The sequence below is a fragment of the Thermobia domestica genome, chromosome 3, assembly GCF_964235325.1.
Source record: "Thermobia domestica chromosome 3, izTheDome1.hap1.1, whole genome shotgun sequence".
Classification (NCBI taxonomy): domain Eukaryota; kingdom Metazoa; phylum Arthropoda; class Insecta; order Zygentoma; family Lepismatidae; genus Thermobia; species Thermobia domestica.
Genome location: NC_137456.1, coordinates 209,358,569 through 209,380,083, shown reverse-complemented (window position 1 = coordinate 209,380,083; position 21,515 = coordinate 209,358,569). Strand labels below are relative to the sequence as shown.

The 21,515-nt window shown below is 33.6% G+C and overlaps 1 protein-coding gene across 2 annotated transcripts in view; it reads left to right on the top strand.

Annotated features, from left to right (window-relative positions):
* LOC145680944 (heat shock protein 110-like) overlaps nt 1-21,515 on the top strand; it is a 241,511-nt gene that overhangs the window by 157,769 nt on the left and 62,227 nt on the right. The window contains exons 10-11 of one of the 2 annotated variants that reach the window (XM_081752152.1): nt 3,348-3,464; nt 16,428-16,658. In XM_081752152.1, coding sequence (XP_081608278.1) covers nt 3,348-3,464; nt 16,428-16,658 — 348 coding nt within the window. The remainder of the gene's footprint in view (nt 1-3,347; nt 3,465-16,427; nt 16,659-21,515) is intronic. The other variant, XM_081752153.1, reaches the window with a different exon arrangement.

Below are 21,515 nucleotides of genomic sequence, written 5' to 3'. Positions count from 1 at the left end.
CAATTGAGAACAACTTTCACTTTATTCAGTTATCCATTCATAGTGCCAAAGAAAAATTATTTTAAAATGTTGGGAGGAACTTCATTAATTGTGTAGTAAAAGAACTCAAATAAGTGATCATGATGAAGGTTTGGCAAAATGAATAGCGATCTTTGTTTTCTCCGCTTTATTTTTTATTTTTTATTTTATTTATTTATTTATTTTTATTTATTTATTTATTTATTTTTATTTTTATTTATTTATTTTTTTTGTTTGCATATATAACAAAGATTTAAGAAGGAATGTACATTTCCTTACACCAAAGGTTTTTTGTTTTGCTTTGTTAGTAGTTTCTAGCATACATGTCTTTACTCATAGTTATGTGGTCTGGGCACGTTGGATGTATGAGTGTCTTGGTATTGACGTCTCCAATTCATGTCAAAACAAGTACCTACATTCATTCATTCATTCATTAAAAGATTTACACTTTAAATACATTAACATTTTACTTTTCAGGATTGAAAGTTTTTCTTCCTAATGCACTAAGGTCTAACTGAATATGTATGTTAATTTCTTTCTTAATCAAGGTCAAGCCTCTGGCACCTTATCGCTTTCTACCTTAAATTATTGCCACCTTGAGCAGTTAGCACCAGTAACAATGTATATAATGGAATGAATGTGTCCCATCCTAACGCCATCCTATCGCCACATGTGGCAACTTGTATTAGTAATTACTTTGCACTCATTATTTGTATTACTGAATTACTATGCACTTATTTCTAATTTAATAGTAAATTTCTGAATGAAGTATGTCTAAAATTAATTTGCTCTTTTTAATCTGTTTTTCTTTCATTTTACCATGTAATTAAATACAATTACAACATTGTAACAATGGTAACAATTAGGAACTATGATAAATAATCTGTCGTTTCCTATCAGTCGACACTAGAGACACCATGCAGCAAAATTCTGAACAACTTCGCTGCTACTTGGCAAGTAATTGTTTAGATGTGTAGATTTCAGGAATATGTTACCACTTGTGCCCGTTACAGGAAAGTGAAAGTTGAGTGCATAGTCGACTGTGTCATAGGGAGTACACTTTCGATTCTACAGTACAGTAGATGTTCTTAGGACTGTATTCGCTTCTAATTCCATATGTTCAAATTTTCTTTTTCTTTTTCTTGCGAAGTTATTGAATACAATTTTCTCGTTTTCCATATTCATTTCCAACGCGAGTGCTCTCGTAACATTGGGATAGATATGTTCGCTACGTATATTTATGCTTTTCTTTTCTTTCCATCCAATTGAGTGCTCGAAACCCCTTGCAAATATGTTTTATCAAAAGATCGTGGAAATAAAATCACCCTCCCTACTTTTTCCTCGATTTTTCGAGATTACGGTTCTGGATATGTAAACAGTTGGATATGTTCGCGTTGGCTCGTGTAATTATTAATATAACCGTCAAGATCTTCACCGAATTAAAAAATTTTTCAAAGTCATGAATGTAGCACAGAAGGGTAACACACTCGTTAACCTCAGTTCTTCCATTGCATGCTTATGATATATTGTGCTACAACTACTTTGAAACTCAGCTGGTTATCTCGACTCGTATAAAAATAGTAAATATTATTATTATTACTGGGACTAACGAGAATTTCTTTCTTTTTCTTTTTCTTTTCTTTTCTTTTTTTTTTCAATTTTAGATTTGGGCCTGGAAATGTTTCTTCCACTTTTGTCGATCTTTAGCTTCCTCTTTTAACTCCCAATATTTTCTTCTATCTTCCAAATCATCGATCAGCTGCGTTCTTCTTCTTCCTATTCCTCGCTTCCCTCCCATCTTTCCTTCTATGGCGGTGTGAAGAAGACAATTTCTTCTCAAGATGTGTCCATTCCAATTGGCCTTTCTACGAAGAATGGTGGCTAGAAGTGTCCTCTTCTCTCCTATTCGTTTTAAAACATCTTCGTTTGTTGCTCTCTCTGTCCATTTTATCTTCTCCATCTTCCTTCAACACCACATTTCGAAGCTCTCCAAATATTTCTTCTCTAACTTCCGTAATGTCCATGTCTCTGAACCATACAGTCCAATGCTCCATATATAGCACTTGACCAACTTCTTCGTAAGTCCAATATTGAGCCTGCTAGTTAAGAGTGATCTTTTTTTGAGTGCTTCTTTAGCTATGGCAATTCTTGACTGGATCTCTTTGGTGCAGTAAGCGTCTCTCGTCAAAATACTTCCCAGATACTTGAAATTATCGACCTCTTCAAGTTCTCTTTGTTCTACTCTGATACGTAAGGGCGTGTTTCCATGGGATATTCTCACGTCTTTCGACTTTTCGATGTTAATTTCCATTCCATACAGTTTTCCAGTCTCAACTATTTTGTCAATCATCTTCTGTAGTCCTCCTTCGGTATTAGCTATTATGACCGTATCATCTGCATACCTGATCTTGTTAATGATCTGTCCTCCAATCTTGAAGTCTCCAGTTCCCATTAATGCTTCCTTCATTAAACATTCACTGTAAATGTTGAATAATTAGGGCGACAAACTACAACCTTGTCTGACTCTTCGTCCAATCTCCACACTATTGGTTTGTCCTTCATTCAAGCGCAACTTCACTCGTTGTCGTATGTACAGGTTTTGAATGAGTCGTCGATCTCTTTAGTTGACTCCGATTTCTTTAAGTATTTTCAGAAGTTTTGTCCAATTGACTCGGTGGACAGCTTTTCGCCAGTCGATGAAGCACAAACACAACTGTTCCTTTACATCAAGAATTCGTTCTGATATAATTCTCATCAATCCAATAGCATCTCTGGTGCTTTTGCTTTCCGGAATCCAAATTGATCTTCTTCTAATCTCCCATCTATCTTGCTTTCCAGCCGCCTGTTCAGTATGCGTGCAATGACACTTCCAGTGAGGGGAATCACGCTAATGGTTCTGTGATCGCTGCACTTCTTTGCTTGATTTTTCTTGGGCAATGCAATCATTGTAACATCAAGAAAATCCTTTGGCCATTCTCCACTCAGGTAGATCTTGTTAATAAGTGAGGTCAGTACTTTCATTGCATTGTCTCCTAATACCTTGAGCAAATCTACTGGTATGTCGTGTTCTCCAGTGGCCTTTCTCCTTCGCATGTCTTTGATTGCTTCTACTACTTCACTTTTCAATATACTGGGTCTTTTTTCATCATCATCCACCTCTTCCTCTGCTTCGATCGCAATATCTTTAGGGCGGTTCTTCTGATCATACAAATCTTTTATGTATTCCTCCCAAATTCTAAGTAAATATAGGAAACAAATAAATGATACTCGAGTAAAAAAGTGAAAAAAAAATCCTTATGTATTAATAATGTTATTCTTCGTTCATGCAGATAGGAAAACAAAGTGAATTACGGAGGACAGAAGGAATGAAGGACCGAAGGACCAAAATTCATCTTATTCCTTGTAGATACAAAGATTGTGATGTAGAGAGATTTATCGAGATTGAGGTGAGAAGAAAACTGTAAAAATTAAGTACAGTACACATAATGTTATAATCGTTTCTAAAAGTAAATAGTGTAAATGCTGATTATACATGTTGGTCTTACAATACAACAAATATTTCTAAAAACCCATAATACCTGTATTAATGTATGCAGGACATTTTTAACAATTTCTACTAAAACGTTTGGAACATGATTCTGTGTACGATAACAATTCAAAAAGCCTAGGTAAAGGAATCTTGAAATTTGCTTTCTGTCTGAATTACAGGCTTTGCAAAATGTGTGAAATAACATTATCAAACCACGTCCCACACTCCATATTCCCCTGACTTAGCACAACAGGCTATCTGTTCATACATTTGCCAAAGTTACCAGAAAGAAGAGATTATGCTGAAAGGGTCTTCCGAGACTTCATGCCTTATAGGAATCACGTTTCTTCAGTAATAGAAATGAGAGCCTTGTGAGTCGTTGGCAGAGATGTATCGCTCATGACGAAAACTGCTTTGTGTGAGTCAGGCTCATTTGCTAATATGCAGTAGGACAAGGACACTTTATTTTCGGAGAGCCTGGTATACGGAACATGCATTGGTTAAATGAAGATAGGACATTAAAAAAGAAAATTTTGCTAGTAATTTTCCTCATAATACAGTTTGGAGACCGAGGTTTGGGGAAAAGTAGTACACTTATCTAAATTAAGTGTACATATTTGTAATGTATAACTTCCTTTATTTCAAAAAATGTACGTTCGTTTTACATTTGTGGCCCCCAGTTAGAAAACTGGCGATATATTCACATCATGTCCTGTGTAAGGCTGGTAAGTTTGTAGTATGTGGTCTCGAAAGTTTTATTATCAAACGTATTGGAAAGCTATTAAGTCAAAAACGAAGCCAAGTTCCTTTACATTACTTTTGGAAAGGGGTTAGCGTCCAAGGAAGCTGTGGAAGCGCCGCTTTCCTAAATAAACAAAACAATGCATTAACATATATAATGCGATATGATTTAAGAATAATGCAGAATTTTAAATATTCTGAATAATGCACAAAAATAACATCTTCTAAATAAAACAAGTACACCACGCTGCTGCTTTTTGGCTTATTTTTATTTTTATGAGTAGAACTGACTTCTAAACGTGGTAGAAATTATGAAACATCACGTACGCTTCCGTGTAAAGCGTTATACAAGCTTTCTTGAAATGAGCTACATCTATATTTAAAACATTGAGAAACGTGGAACGGCTAAATGAGTAGTTTGATATGTATTACTGCAAATTATTACAGACATTTTAGATGGCCATGATCATCTTGTAATTCAGATGTTAGGAGTGTTTCGAGCAAATACCACAATTTCCAATATGACAACACGTTAATTCACAATACTAGAGTTGTTGATGTATGGTGTTACGAGCATTGGGATGATGCACAACATCTACCCTGGCCGGCCCAACTTCCAGATCTTACCTTAGTGATAACGGAATCCCTAAAAGTGAAAAATTAGCTGGATCATTACAGACTGGATTGAAGCACGAAATTTCGTACAGTGAATCTACACTAATATGTTAATCTGGTGGGTTATATCCAACTTCCCTCTCCGCCATCTTGAAATATAACACCGTATTGTACTATTTGTGTTACTTCATTCAACCATGGTTTTCTTGAGAACTAATGAGTCGATTGAAATCATTCTTTTTTGAAATGAAGATAAAAGGCATGTGATTATTCAGGTTGGAAATAATCACATTGATCAACTAATATATGGTTTTGTATGGATTATTATTTTTTCTAATTTTATAAGAAAAAAAATTAATACAAACACTATGTACTTCAAAGTACCTTATTTTATAGTAACCTTTTTTCAGTAACGTTTTAAAGCCTTTAATTTGTGTATAAGTCTTGAAATGTGATGAAAAATGGCGGAGATATATCCATTTAACTTGTAACGTATGTTCAGCGTTAACAGTAGCGTGGTAGATAATGTATACGTGCAAATACAACATCGTTTGATATGAAACAATGATGTTGGTATATGTATATCTGTTCAGTCTTCTTACTACAGTGGCATTATGTTCGGAAATTATTTTGAATTACACGAAGCAATTTATGCTGTGATAATTACACTTCAAACTTATTTTGTCACGAATCGATAATTATTTCTTTTTATTATTATTATTATTATGGCAGAATAAAACGAATAAGAATATTTTACAAATGTTTTGTGTCGTAGAAACACTATCTTAAATTGGACTAACTTTCATTGTTAGAAGCTATGTTTAAAATTATATGTATTTCAAAATCTCCAGTTTTTTCTTGGGCATTAAGTTATACACGCGTTATTGCCACCAGGGGGCCTTCAGGCGGCCATGAGATTTTTTTTCTTTCTTGAGGGGGAACATAAATTTTCATTGAAACTGACACAATTAAACCTTAATTATACGATAATGGTTATTTAAAAACAATGTGACGAAGAGCTTGGCATGAATAACATTTTAAGATAATGAATTGTCATAGCAAATGAAGCATTTTTTTGATTGAGAAGGGCCGCGGTGGCTCAATGGTAGAGCGTTCACCTCTGGTGCTTGGGATCCCTGGTTCGATTCCAGCTCGTGCCAAATGAACTAAGTGGTGGACGAACATCATGTGTGTGGGTTTCCTCGGGGTTCTCCCGTTTCCTTACAGATTCTTCGTTCCACCATTTCATTCCATTTCTTATCATTATCGTCTCCTTTAGCCTAGCCAGCGTAACTGTGGGATGTAAAACTCAGATATTTCATTTAATTTTTCTTGTTTGAAAAGTCGAAATTGTGGCGGAAGACGTAATCAGGGACAGACTGTTTCTGTTTAAAAGATAGAGGACATAGACTACCAAGTCAAGTAGTTTCATATATATTTGACATGCAGATGAGCCTAGGAACTCATTATCTTGTTTTATGGACAAAAGGCAACTCGGGTAAACATTTTGGATGGAGAACGGTAAGTTTGGGGAAGTTGAGCCCACGAATTGTTATCTTCTTTGTCTTGCTATTTCGCTTCCTGCAGTTCTTTTGTTCAAAACTTATTGAGAGCTGTAGTGGAATGAATTACACGTTAAAAGAATGCAGTTTAATCTTCATTAAATTTCTAAGAACAAATAGTTGTAAACATGTGGTTAAACAATTTGTGTTAAGTTATCTGACAGGAATACTCCATATAGGAAAGCAATATTGCGACTTTATCATAAATTTCAGGATACAGAAATGTCTATGATAGTTGCCGCATTGAAAGGCCAATTGTCATGACACCTGACTTTTTGAAAGATTTGCAAAATCTCTACGAAAATTCTCCTAAGAATCTACTTAAGCATTTATTGCAAGAATCATATAGACCAAAATATACGTTACTTACGTCACTTCGAAATTAGATTTGTATGCAATTATGTTCATATCATACATAAGTTTAATGCACTTAACAGCAAAGAAAGGAGAAGTACGATTTCGAGAATGGTCTCTGAATATTTGTCACAAAATGTACCTGAAGAAATTGTATTTTTTTAATGAAGTTTAGTTTCATATATGAAAAATGAAATGAAATCTTTGAGTTTTACGTCCCACGGTTATGCCGATTATGCCGATTAGGCTAAAGGAGACGGTGAAGATGAGAGATGAGTGAAATGGTGGAATATAGAAAGTGGGAGGAAACGGGAGAACCCCGAGAAAACCCACAAGCACGGTGTTTGTCCACCACAAAGTTCACTTGGCGGGGGCTGGGATCGAACCCGGGACCCCAATCACCAGAGGTGAACGCTCTACCACTGAGCCACCGGGCCCCAGTTTCATATATGTGGTTATGATGTGGTTATGTGAAGACCCAGAACTGTATAACATGGACAACTGAAAATACTCACAAGTTTTGGACGAGAAGTAGCTACATTCGGTAAAATTAGCTGTATAATCTGCAATATCATGCCCGCACAATATTGAACTCATTCTTTCGCAAAAGTATAACTATTGGTATATAGATAAACATAGTGCAAGCATTCATGTTCGTGTTGGGAGAAAACAAATGAAATATTTGGTTTCAACATGACTGTCAAAGGCTTTTCATTATGAGAAACAACGTTGTGTACGTTCCCCGATCTCTCCTCATTTGAGTACTTACGATGATCCATTTAAAACATGTCATGTAGCGCAACAATTCAAGGCAAAATTCAGGCACACTATTTACATCAATCCCAAAGTTCTCCAGTAAGTGTTTCGTTATGTAAGGCGTCGTATGACAAATTTCTTGGAAGACCAGAGACCACTTCCAACATTTACTGTAAGACGTTGTTAAGGCAAGAGTTGGCGAACAAATAAGTTTGTAGCTTTTCTTCTGTGCTGAACAGATATCTACCGTTGATCGATTTTGTGCTTGCAGTGTTGGTAGGAAATAAGATTTATCGGAAGATTAGGTTTCCATGCTGATATAAGAAAACGTTCCTGTAAACATTGACGTTTTTTAATAGCTTAGGTTTCCCAAGGCTAAAACTAAAAAGGTAGTTCTCTCACAAAGCATTTTTATATTTGAAAGATAAGAATTTCGTTTATGGTAGAAGCTTTATAGGGATCGATTTGACTCCTTTTTAATAACATCTATATTCTAGACATTCGAATCTCTTATTGTTTGTATATCTCTTAGTATCGTTATTAACATTTAGTATTTATTAGTGTTGTTATTTGTGGTCTTCTTTCATGAATTATTGAATGATACGTACTCTTGTAACATTTCTCTTCATCGGAGCATAACATGATATGATGTCCAATTTTGTAGTAGTGCATTTTTTTGCAACCACACCATTTGATTCGTCCTCACTTCCATAACCACATCCTGTAATAAAGGCAGTTTCGCTTATTTTGTGTAGTTCTTCCAGCGTTTCTTTTTAATCTCTGAGTAAGTCATAATTCGCCAGACTGTTCCTGTAAACAAATCACACAGCAATATGAAACATTAATTTTCCGTAGTTTGTGAGGTAATATCAGTCACAGAACTACTTTAAAAATGTTTAAAAGCTGCGTAAAAAATTTTGCACTATGTAAGAAAGAAAAAAAGTATAAATATGAGTGGTTAAAATGGGTCCTGTGATGCTTTGATGCTTCTAGAAACATTTCAAATATATGTACCAAACAGTTGTGTGCTCCAGTGTATAAATATGTAAATATGACAGATCGTACAATAGTAAACTGTCGTCGCTTTTAGTATTGATGTGTTTAAAAGGTCTGACCGTGTAACGTGGGTTCCTGTCACCACGGCATGGCGCGTCCTCAGGTTGCGGATCGAGGAGAAGGCCTCTAGATATAGAAGTTAGCTGCGAATATACTGAATAAGCAGTCGCGGACAGCCGACTAGGAGTGGTCCTCCAGCTTAGCGTTTGGGTAGGGCTAACAACCTCATCCTGTAAAAAAAAGCACTTGTTCAGAAATATTCACAAAAGCCTCGGACAAGGACTGATAACTTGGCACGACCTCAGCAAAAGAAAATGGACATGAGATTTGAAACATGGAATACTAGGAGTCTTTATAGGGCAGGCACGTTAAAATCCGTAACGAGTGAGTTAGAGAAATACAGGATGGACGTAGTAGGAGTTCAGGAAGTTAGGTGGGAAGAAAATGGATCTGTGAATTCCGCAAATTTTACGTTCTTTTACGGGGAGGAAATAAAAATCACCAGTTAGGAACAGGGTTTTTCGTCCATAAACGTATATTACCAGCAATTAAACGGGTTGAATTTGCTACTGACAGACTTTCTTTTATTACTCTTAAAGGACGGTGGTGTGATATTATTGTTTTAAATGTACATGCTCCAACTGAAGATAAGGATTACGATATAAAAGACAGTTTTTGCGAAGTAGTGGAACGGATATTTGACCAACTCCCGCGATACCATATGAAAATTCTATTATGAGATTTCAATGCGAAGGTAGGACGAGAGGATATTTTCAAACCGATTATAGGGAACGAAAGTCTGCTTAAGGAAAGTAATGACAACGGTGTTAGACTCGTGAACTTTGCAACATCCAAGAACCTAATCGTAAAGAGTACAAAATTCCTACATCGCGACGTTCATAAATACACTTGGACATCACCAGACGGGAAAATACATAATCAAATTGATCACGTTTTAGTAAATAGAAGAAGGCAATCTAGCATAATTTATGTTCGATCGTTTAGAGGGGCTGATTGTGACACTGACCACTACCTGGTAGCAGCGATAATACGAGAGAGAGGTTATCGTTGAATAAAGGTAATATTCATTGTCCGAAAACGGAGAGATTCAATTTGAAGAAATTAGAAGAGAGCCAGGTAAGAGAGAAATACCAGATTGAAGTTTCGAATAGATTCTCGGCTTTAAAAGATTCGGAGTGCACTAGTGTTGAGGATAGCTGGATTGAAATTAGAGATAGCATTAAAATTTCAGAAAAAAAAATTGGGACACGCGGAAATACGTAGGAACAAACCATGGTTCGACCAGGAATGCATAAAACTTGCAGAGAAGAGAAAACAGGCAAAATTACGCTGGCTACAAAACCCGAATGAAATAACTACACAAAATTTCGCAGATATCAGGCGGGAAACTTCCAAACCTTTTAGAACAAAGAAACGCGATTTTCTGAAAGCTAAAATTAAGGAACTTGAAGATAATAGTAAAAATAAAAACATCCGGGACATGTATAAGGGAATCAACGAATTTAAGAAAGGCTATCAACCTCGTGCTTATATATTAAAGAAATCTTACGGTACAGTTCTCACTGACACGGATAGCATCTTAAATAGGTGGAAAGATTTCTTTGACGATTTGCTTAACACCTAACCAAAAACTAGTGTGCGTGGAGAAAAGGAAATACACACCGCAGAACCGTATATTCCAGAACTCAAGCGAATAGAAGTAGAAACCGCTATAATGAAATTAAAGAAACACAAATCTCCGGGTGTAGATGAAATTCCGGCTGAGTTAATTTTAGCTGGAGGCGAAAAATTGTGGAACAAGATACACAAACTCATTCTCCTTATCTGGAACAAGGAATTCTCACAAGATTGGAAAGAATCAATCATTGTTCCAATTCACAAGAAAGGCGACAAAACTGACTGTAATAATTATCGAGGCATTTCTCTTCTGTCAACATCCTATAAAATACTTTCAAATATTCTATTAGCAAGACTGACCCCATACGCAGATGAAATTATTGGAGATTATCAGTGCGGATTCAGACGAAATCGATCAACTATCGACCAAGTATTTACCATTCGCCAAATACTCGAAAAGAAGTGGGAATACAGTAGTCCGGTACATCAACTATTTATTGATTTTAGAAAGGCGTACGACTCGGTTAGGAGAGAAGCATTATACAACGTTCTTACAGAACTTGGAACACCGAGAAAGGTAATTAGATTAATTAAGATATGTTTAAATGAATCCCAAAGTAAAGTCCGGGTAGGAAAATTTTTGTCCACGAGCTTTCACGTCGAAAATGGCCTGAAACAAGGAGATGCGTTGTCGCCATTATTATTTAACTTCGTTCTGGAATACGCTATAAGGAAAATCAAAGATAGCAACCAGGGCCTAGAGTTGAACGGTATTCACCAGGTTATGGCATATGCTGATGATGTAAATTTAATAGGGGATGATAGGAGAACAATAGAAAGAAATGCAGAGATCTTATTAAACGCTTGCAGGGACATGGGTTTAGAAGTAAATGCAGATAAAACTAAATACATGGAAGTGCGTCGGGACCGCAATACAGCAAATTATGGACGCGTTAAAATATTAAATAATACTTTTGATAAAGTGGATAGTTTCAAATATCTGGGATCAATATTAACAGATGAAAATCATATTCACGGAGAAATTAAATGCCGACTAGAAGCAGGGAATTCGTGTTACTATTCGGTTCAAAATCTCTTGTCGTCGCGAATTCTGTCGAGGAATTTGAAGCTTAAAATATGTAAAACGATAATCATGCCTGTTGTTCTGTATGGCTGCGAAACATGGTCACTTACTCTGAGGGAAGAACATAGACTGAAAGTATTTGAGAACAAGATCCTGAGACGAATATTCGGACCCAAGAGGAACGGGAATGGGGAATGGCGGAAACTTCATAACGAGAAACTACATAATTTATATGGTTCACCCAACATTGTTAGGGTCGTCAAATCTAGGAGGCTTAGGTGGGCGGGTCATGTAGCTAGAATGGAAGAAAGTAGAAATGCTTTCAAAGTCTTGACTGGAAGACCAATCGGAAAACGACCATTAGGAAGACCTAGGCGCAGATGGGAGGACAATATTAAGATGGATCTCGCAGAGATTGGAATACAAAGTAGAAACTGGATGCAGTTAGCTAAGGATAGAAGTCAGTGGAGAGCTTTTGTGAACGCGGCATTGAACCTCCGGGTTCCATATGCCATAGAGTTAGTTAGTTAGTTAGTTAGAGTTAAAAGGTGTGAAACTTACGGCAAATTAATGTTGCAAGAAGGTTGAAAATGGCCTGGACATCAACCTTTTAAGCTCTGAAAGGAGCTTCAGATAGAGATCTTAAGTATGAAATATGTAGAAAATATTCAAAATGGACTTCATTTCCTTGTACATTGAACGTGCCATATTTGGTAATTTCGATTAATTCGGGAAATATGTTAGAGGGTGGATAACAGTATGAAGTTTCATTACCAATTTTTAATCATTCGAAGTTTACTGAACAGTACTTCTTGCGCCTACGTTTAACGATGTAGCAGCAGTATTTAAATAGGGATGCCTACAACTTTACGCTGGATATCTAACTCGCATATTTAAGGAAAGCTCGACATAGTAAAGAATCAAATTCCATACATGGGCCTAAATTAATTAAACATGATTGATTAGTGAAACTGTTCAAACAAAAATTAATGTTACATTGTAACTTAAAATATGCGTCTGAATGTAGCACTGTGTGATTAATAAACTTGTTAAGTTAATATCGTTGTGTAGTTATGTTGATATCGACAACTCATATGAACACCAATATAAGAGAAACAAAGAGTGTCCTTGTGGCTAAATTTTTAAGTGTTCTCGTTGTTAGTGTCAAACTCCGAGTTTTTGTTTCCAGTGGGGAATTGAGTGATTAGGATTCCACGTTAAACGGCAAGCCTCTACGCTAAATTGAAATGTCGAAGGACATATATAATGGCTATAAGAACATCAAACGAGGAAAGAAAACTCATTAAAGAAATACTTGAAGCAAAAATAAAAAAGACAAGCAGAAATAAAAAAGGTCTGAATAATTGTAAAAATTACAAAGTTATATACTTCTGTTAATGTATTGTAAGATATCTCATACTCCGAATAATTAAATTGAAAGCTTGATAATATCACATTTAGTTATTCCGTGTGAACATTATACAGCATATTTAATTTTATTTTTCAAATTAATTCTTTTCTATAGTATCTTGTAATTTAAATTATATATAAATACAGGCCTGTATTTACGCATGGACCGGGCGGTAAATTTTCTCAGATATGTATATAACGGGATTTTTATATTTGTGAATATCCAAGTAACAAAATTTTGCTTGGGTGGAAACAGATAATTAATATGTTAGTTATGAATTTATTTATATTCATTATTTTCTTCTTTCATCGTCATTTCAAACATTTTTCCATTGTTGATTAACTTCCACGAATTTATGTAGTTTGTCAACGCTTATCAACCCAGCCGCGAGTGCAAGAAATTTATGAATTTCGTTATTATCACAAACTTGCGTTATTATTTTTGATAATAACAGTTTGAATATTCTAGTTCATTAGTATTAGCTGAGAGCGATGATTCACAATCTCGTTTACGTGGCTTTCCCCTTCCTAAACACGGTACACTTCACGGCCCCTGCGCTTCTTGCCGCTCGTTGATGTTACCTCTTTTGTGATTTCAGATGCAGCATTGAATTTTCAAATCTTCAATAATAATAATAATAATAATAATAATAATAATAATAATAATAATAATAATAATAATAATAATAATAATAATAATAATAATAATAATAATAATTTTATTATTATTATTGGAAATTACAGACTAATAGTCCATTTATAATTCCAAGTACAGTACATAAACAATAAAACAATCATACATACAATAATATTAAGTAGAGAAAAAAGAATACATACAATAGCAGCAGACAAACATATTACATAAAACACAACTAAAATTACAATCAAATTATAAATAAAGAAAACAAAAACAAAAGGTATGCACAGACAGTGATGAAATTGTGATTAGAAAAAAAAAAAAATAGATTATGATAAGTGTTAAGTTTTAAACTTCCTCTGGATAGAGGGAAAATCAGGTGAAAAAAAATCAATGACATGCAAATAGTTGTTTGCATTTAACAGACATTTATATATAGGCGCATCACTAAAATTCAGGTTATATTTGAAAATTTTAAAGTTTCTTCTAGCCATGTTAGGAACACCAAGACTAACAGCCTCAGTCAGTGGTAACCTACGAGACAAAATATTATGAAGCAGTTTAATGTCAAATAAAATTCTTCTTTCAGATAATTTTAATAGGCCAATATGTTACCTAATTTCATCATGAGGTTTTCCTGATAGAAATTTAAATTTCCATTTTAGCCATGAAAGAAAAAAGTTTTGTACTACTTCTATATCCCTTTGAAAATACTGGGTTCCTTTGTTCCAAATACTGGTGCAATATTCAAGCTGACTTCTGGACATAATATAAAATTAAACAAATTTTTAAAGAGGAGAAGTCTCTAGAGATCCATTTTGTGATTCCCAGATTTCTTCTTGTTCTGGAAACTATATTTTCTAAATGTTTATTGAATAACAATTTGGCATCAAAAGGTAACACTTAGATCTTCTATAGAAACAAACTTTTTAACCAAGATATTTTCGACCACATAAATATAATAAACAGGATTTGTTTTTAATGTAAAAGATACCAAACATGTTTTGTTAAAATTCAAAGGTAAAGCGTTAGTCTTTGACCAATTAACAATGATATTAATATTATCTTGTAATTTAGCACAATCACTAGCATCATTTATAACACGATAAATCTTCAAGTCATCAGCATACATGAGAAATTGACAATTAATATTTTCTTGAAGGTCATTGGCAAACAAAAGAAACAAAAGTGGACCTTAATTAGATCCCTGAGGAACGCCAAAAAAAAAATATTATATATATCAGAAACATGACCTTTATATTTTACAACAAATCTTCTACAAATTAAGTATGAGATAAACCATCTAATAAAGATTGGTGATAGGTGACATAAATTAAGTTTCTTGATTAATATATCATGAGGAAGTTTGTCGAAGGCCTTAGAAAAATCAAAATATATATTACATCTACTTGTCCTTGAGTATTTACAGGAGGAATAATATCATACTTAAAGCATGTTATATTGGACAAGGTAGATTATTTTTCATGAAGTCATGCTGTTGATACATAATTTCTGGAGAAACATGTTTATAGGGATAATTGTATACAAGCTTATCAAAAATTTTAGGTAATATTCCCATAATAGAAATTGGTCTATAATCCGTATAATCTTTCCCATTAACCTTAAGGATAGGAGAAACAAGAACAATTTTCCAACTCTCAGGATAAGTAGAGGTTTGTATACTCCAATTAAATAACGACGCAAGAATAGGGGCTATAACATACGCATTTCCTTTTAATTATAAAAGTTGGTATACCATCAATTCAACTAGAGGATTTGACTTTGTCATTTAATAACATTAATAACCTGATCAACTGTAAAACTAGGAAAAAAATTACTATTTCCAGAATTACATAATAATTCAGTTTCATCATAAGACGAACGTCTTTGACATATAGATTCAAATAGCTTAGCCCATGCATTGACAAATCATAATACCTGAGGCAGATTTAAAGCGATTATTATAGTTACTCACAAAACCCCAGAATTTTTGAGTTTTTGGTCATAGCATATTCAATGCCCGAAATATACATTTTCCTATCCATACGAAGTTTGAATTTAACTTGCCTTCTATAATTTGCAAAAATAATATAATCATCATCAGATTTAGTTTTTTTTTATTTTTTATAAGCTTTTTCTTTCGCCTTAATTAAAGAGATAAGATCTTTAGAATACCATAAAAAAATCTCCTACTTTTGGGTATAAACTTAGGAATATTATTATTCATTCACATTCTCCACAGCATCAATTGCAAAGTTAATATTCTCAGCTAACAAGATGAGTCCAGTCTGCCTCCGCTGATTCCTGGTATAAGGCTCTATAATCACCTTTATGGAAGGAATATCTTGGCAAACAACCAGTATCCAAAAAACATATCTTATTACATATAGTAACCTCGATAGGATAATGATATGAATCAGGAATAACAATAGGCAAAACATCTTTAGTTGCAACAACATTAAAATTTGATATAACCAAATCTAAATTTGATACATTAGAGACAATATTTAAATTATAATCATCCAGGAATGAAAATAATAATCTGGCCTTGCATTTGGCATAATGTATGCCAGGAAGGAAATCCCTATTAGCCCAAGCAACCTTTGGGATATTATAATCACCAATTATGAGAATATCATAATTCAGTGGATTAATCTTAATCTTAATAATAATAATAATAACAATAATAATAATAATAATAATAATAATAATAATAATAATAATAATAATAATAATAATGATAATCATCATCATCATCATCTTTGTTTGAATAGAAACACAATTCATACTCAATAGTTATTTTATGTAATTTTATTATGTAATTTGTAATTTATGTTATATATATATATATATATATATATATATATATATATATATATATATATATATATATATATATATATATATGTGTGTGTGTGTGTGTGTGTGTAATTTTTTAATCTAGTTCGTTAGTTTTTGTATAAAACATAACTTTCCCAATCTTGATTAATTGTTGAAAGTTACTTACAATTTGTTTCAATGTTGCAGAAAATAATGAGAACCCACGATAAAGAAGAAGAAGCATTAGTCGATGCTCGAAATGAATTTCAGGCATATGCTTTGGCTTTCAAACGCCGTGTTTTGTCAGCAAGTCACATCGAAGAATTATTGAAAGTTTCAAACGATTTATGTGAAAAAATAGAGGAATTAATCATTTGGCTGGATGAGGATGATAGTTGGAACAAAGGCAGTTCTCATTCATATATGTCAAAACTGAAGGTAAATGGCTTCAATCGCAATGAAAAGTAAGATATTTCTCGCTAGGGATTTATGTATTACATTACGTATGGAGTTTTAATTTTAAATTGCCAATACACAACTTAGTATCTGAAAACGTAACGAGAAATGTCACAATTCTTTGTCATAAAATTTAAAACAATGATTAAATGAAAGTTAGCTAGAAATGATCTCGTAGTGTATTCATTGACACAAAATACATTTTTAAAATATTTTTCTAGCCAATTTGAGTGTTGTATATACAAATAATAACATTTAGGGATATAGTATAATGTATCAGCTACTAGCAGTTTTCAATATACTTAGGTATGTTTTCGTTATGAACAATTCTTGATAGATTTCTTGTGTTCCGTGACATTCCAAATTCAGCGATATTAGAAACTCTTTCAGCATTGTAGGAAGCATTTCTCATCTACATAGAATATTTTAAGGCATATTCCTTCTCGCTTTTTGAGTATAAAATTGTTATTTAAAAAAGTAAAATAAAATGCTACGAAGTTTTTGACTGCTCTGAAAAATTGAAGACAGTTAATATTCGCAGCATTAATATAATCTAATAGACGAGAAGCAGCAGCTGTACATCCACTTGGCGTCCTTCTTCCAGCTCAGTATCAATATAAGCAGTAATGATTTTTAAGTAGCCTGTTAATGCACTGAAAAAAAAGAAGAAAGAAAAGAAAAAGAAAAAGAAAAAAATTGACGTGAATGACTATCAACAAATAATTATTCAAATAAAGAAGAAAAGCTTGGCAAATGCTTATAATATACATATTAGCGTAAAATTTGTTTTTCTTACTCCTGACAGAAATGCAATAAATTATGATTTTTTCTACCTGTATTTAAATATTTTTTCCTTTGAAAAAATATTAATAGTAATGTGTATAGTGTAAGTATTTTTAATCTTTGGTAATATAATACTGAGTATGGTATCAGATTGCAGCGTACTTTGGTTTTGACTCTTTTATTTCATTTCCCACGCAAATTTTTAAAAATTAGTTAAATTTATGTATTGGCATTGTATATGTTGTATCCTGAGGCAAATCACCACGTGTGTGATATTTAGAACTAATAATTGTATATATTCATTGATAATATCTAGCAATCTGACTGTTTCTGATTTAATTCCTGCACTTGTATAATCTAAGATTCAACTAGTGATTCCTTACAGTACCACTGAACCATCATGGATAATTTTTTGGTTATGCATTTCTCAAGGATACTTACACTTACCATCCTTTGTTAATATCTAGAATGTACTGACCACATATTTAAGTCATTTGTGAATTGAAGGTGATCCCAGGGGACTTCAGGTGAATCGTTAGGCTTTTAGGCAAATTCATTTGTAGTTTTTTTTTTTTTTTTTTTTTTTTTTTTTTTTTTTTTTTGCGGCCACATACTCTCGAATGTCAGATCATTCCTTCCTCAAGAATTAAAAAGTACTCAGCTCGTTCAACTATGACATTATTCATGTTACGTACAGGGTCAATTAAATTAAATTTCTGTTGTAGTTAATTGATTTAATGTTCTAAATTAATGAAATCACAAGATTTTTAAACGTGCTCGTTGAGTGTTCAAAGAAAAAAGCGTGTCCTTCTGTTTCTGGGATATTAATATCTTTAATTTAAAATAGACTTTCTCTAGATGAACCGTTAACTAGACTAAACTAGTAGAAAAACTCACGAAATTTTATTGTTTAAATAGAAAGGAAGATAGACAACACAAATAAATTTATATTGACGTACCAACTACTTTCGATATAATGCTCTTAAAGTCTTGTACATGTAAACTAATATAGTACGTGATATCATTTTGAAGTTCTCGTCAATAACTCTATCTTTCTTAACTGTTTCCTAACCAGTTCGAGATTTTTGTACTATCTAGAGAGAACCAAACACTTTTTAATTGTGCATAATAACACAAAATTTGCTGTCCACAAGTATGTATTTAATTTTTTGCCATTATGCCAATATAAAAATTAGTCTACTTTGAATTCCATTTGCATGTCGATAATAAACTAAAAGATCTTTATTTTCAGAAGTTTTAATAATACGAATTTTAATACATAGGATACCTAATTATCTTTCTTTTATTTGCTAATTTGCAACAAAGTCATTTCAAAGAAAAGGGAGAGCGTTATTAACAATATTTTCGGTATTTGTATCCTACCGGAATGGAACGTTGATTGAAATTAATCTTAAGTGGAGATGTTAACTGATATTTTGGCCTTCCTCCGTTTGGTAATTACTTTGAGCCTTTACAATTCTATTTACCCTCCTTCACCCGGGTTTGCTATATTTCTTCCGGTAATCGATGGTTGTCACACAGAGAGCCGAAGTGACCATATATTTGTAACTATTCAATACTAACAGAAATTTATGCTATTGCTCGAAAACCTTTGCAGAAGAAGTCCTATTCTACAAATATTTGTGCTTTTCAATAAGACGTCTACTTTTAAGCTTTTCACTTTTATTTTCTTTTGTCCCTTTTTAAGCATTCCTTCTTCCCTTTGTTTCCCAGTAATTCGTAGATGATTAGTATTAGTATTGATCTTCAAGAAGTATTAAAATTGCACCTTGAAATCACGGTATATCACTATTATCACTTTATCTCAGTTTATTCCGAACGATTTGGTGAACTTTGTCTCTGTTTAACACTCTAATTCCATTACAGAACTCTGTAATCCATATATAGCAATATTTTGTTTGTTGGACAAATCGTCCACTTTATCTTACACCTAACTCATGTAGCTTTGAAGTTCATTCTTATTTTTATGCACGTTTTGCACCTTATTTTCAACGTTCTCAAGCCTGTTGATTTCACTTGCCGGTTCAATTTTACCAATATATCACGAATTTATTTCTTTTCGTTCTTCAATTGAGTTTTCCTGTAAAATCAATGAAAAGAACTATTACTATGTATATATCGTGCAAGTTCAATTGAATGCATCCGGTCTGGATCAAACTTGAAATGGTGGCAGACTTGCTATACAAGCTTGCAAAATAACATGATGTACAGACCTTTTGTTCCCAGGTTATACGTAAAACAAAAATCAAATGAATGATGATTTTTTAAACAACTATCCGTGAGTTTTAAGTTAATTCTCTTTCATAATTCTTGTTTATTGCAGGATCAAATCTCCATTTGCATTTGACCACACTAGGAGATGAGACTTAGGCTCTGAATTAAGTTCTATACACAACACTAATACAATAGTAATTATAGTCAAGTATATTAGGTATTTTCACGCACCAAGCAGAAGATAGATTTTTACATTTCAAGCCTTTAGTTTCCTCTATTAAATACGTATTTCGTTTACTCCTAACGAATTTGATGGTTTATTTACTCTTAACGTAACTACGTATTTTGGATATTTCGTTAGGAATAAATGGTCTTTCCTACTAAGATAGTGAAATCGGCCCTTGATCCAAATTGGGTCGCTATTGACCAAAAAGGTTACCCTTGACTTAAAACTACCTAAAAAAAAATAGACCCCTCCCCTTACCGAATTATCGTACCATACATGCTCAAAATGGAATATTTTTAAATTTTGATGGGGGTGGTCGAAAAATTTTGAAAGTTTCATAGATTGTAGATTTTATCTAGATGTAGATGTGCAATTTTTCAAAACTATCGATGCGTATTTTCTTTATTTTTTTGCTTCTTGAAAATTTCAAAAAATTGTAGAAAAAAATTGGGGGGCACGTTCCTGACTTTTTGGTTTAAAAATTTGCTATACCCTTAGGTACAACATATATTTTTTTTTCGGGGCCTGAAAGTGATGGCAACATTGTCAAAAAGAAATAAAACTGAAAACAAAGTGTTCTTCGCACAGTTTTTCAACCATTTTAGGGCCCTCAAGATGAGGGCCCCTTCAAACAATCCTTTGCCAAAGTTCACAATTTTTCTTTCTCTTGCGTCTCTTCCACTTCTGTCGTTTTTTGGCTGCTGCGATTGTGTCCATTCCGGAACAGAAATACAAAATGTATCCCCGCAACAGTGCTTCCACTTCAACCGACTCTTGCACAACAAAATTACACACAGCTCGCGGTAGAAAGCGCTACCGGTTGAGAGCGCCACTGTGTGCGGCCAGTGAAGCAAGCACACATAGATACGAGGAGCAGACGCGAGGTAAGTGTAACTTTGTTGTGCAAGAGTCGGTTGAAGTGGAAGCACTGTTATGGAGATATATTTGGTGTTTCTATTCCGAAATGGACACAATCAAAGCAGAAGAAAAACGACAGAAGTGGAAGGGATACAAGAGAAAGGAAAATTGTGAACTTTGGCAAAGGATTATTTGAAGGTGCCCTTACCTTGAGGGCGCTAAAATGGTGGAAATACTGTGCGAAAAACACTTTTGTTTTAAGTTTTATTTCTTTTTGACAATGTTGCCATCACTTTCAGGCTCCGAAAAAAATATATGTTGTACCTAAGGGTATAATAAATTTTTTAACCAAAAAATCAGGAACGTATTGCCCCCCCCCTTTTTTTTTAAGTTTCCAACACGCAAAAGATAAAGAAAATACACATCGATTGTTTTGAGAAAAATTGCACATTAGTATCTACAACCTATGAAACTTTCAAATTTTTTCAACCCCTTCCCCCAAAATTAAAATATTCAATTTTGAGCATGTATGATACGATAATTTGGTAAGGGGAGGAGGTAGGGAGTCTAAACTTTTTTTTAGGTAGTTTTAAGTCAAGGGTAACATTTAGGGTCAATAGCGACCCAATTTGGATCAAGGGCCGATTTCACTATCTTACTAGAAAAGACCCTTTTTATTGTATTTTGCTTCGCGTAAACTTATGCTTGATTAAAGTAATACAATTTTCTAACCCATC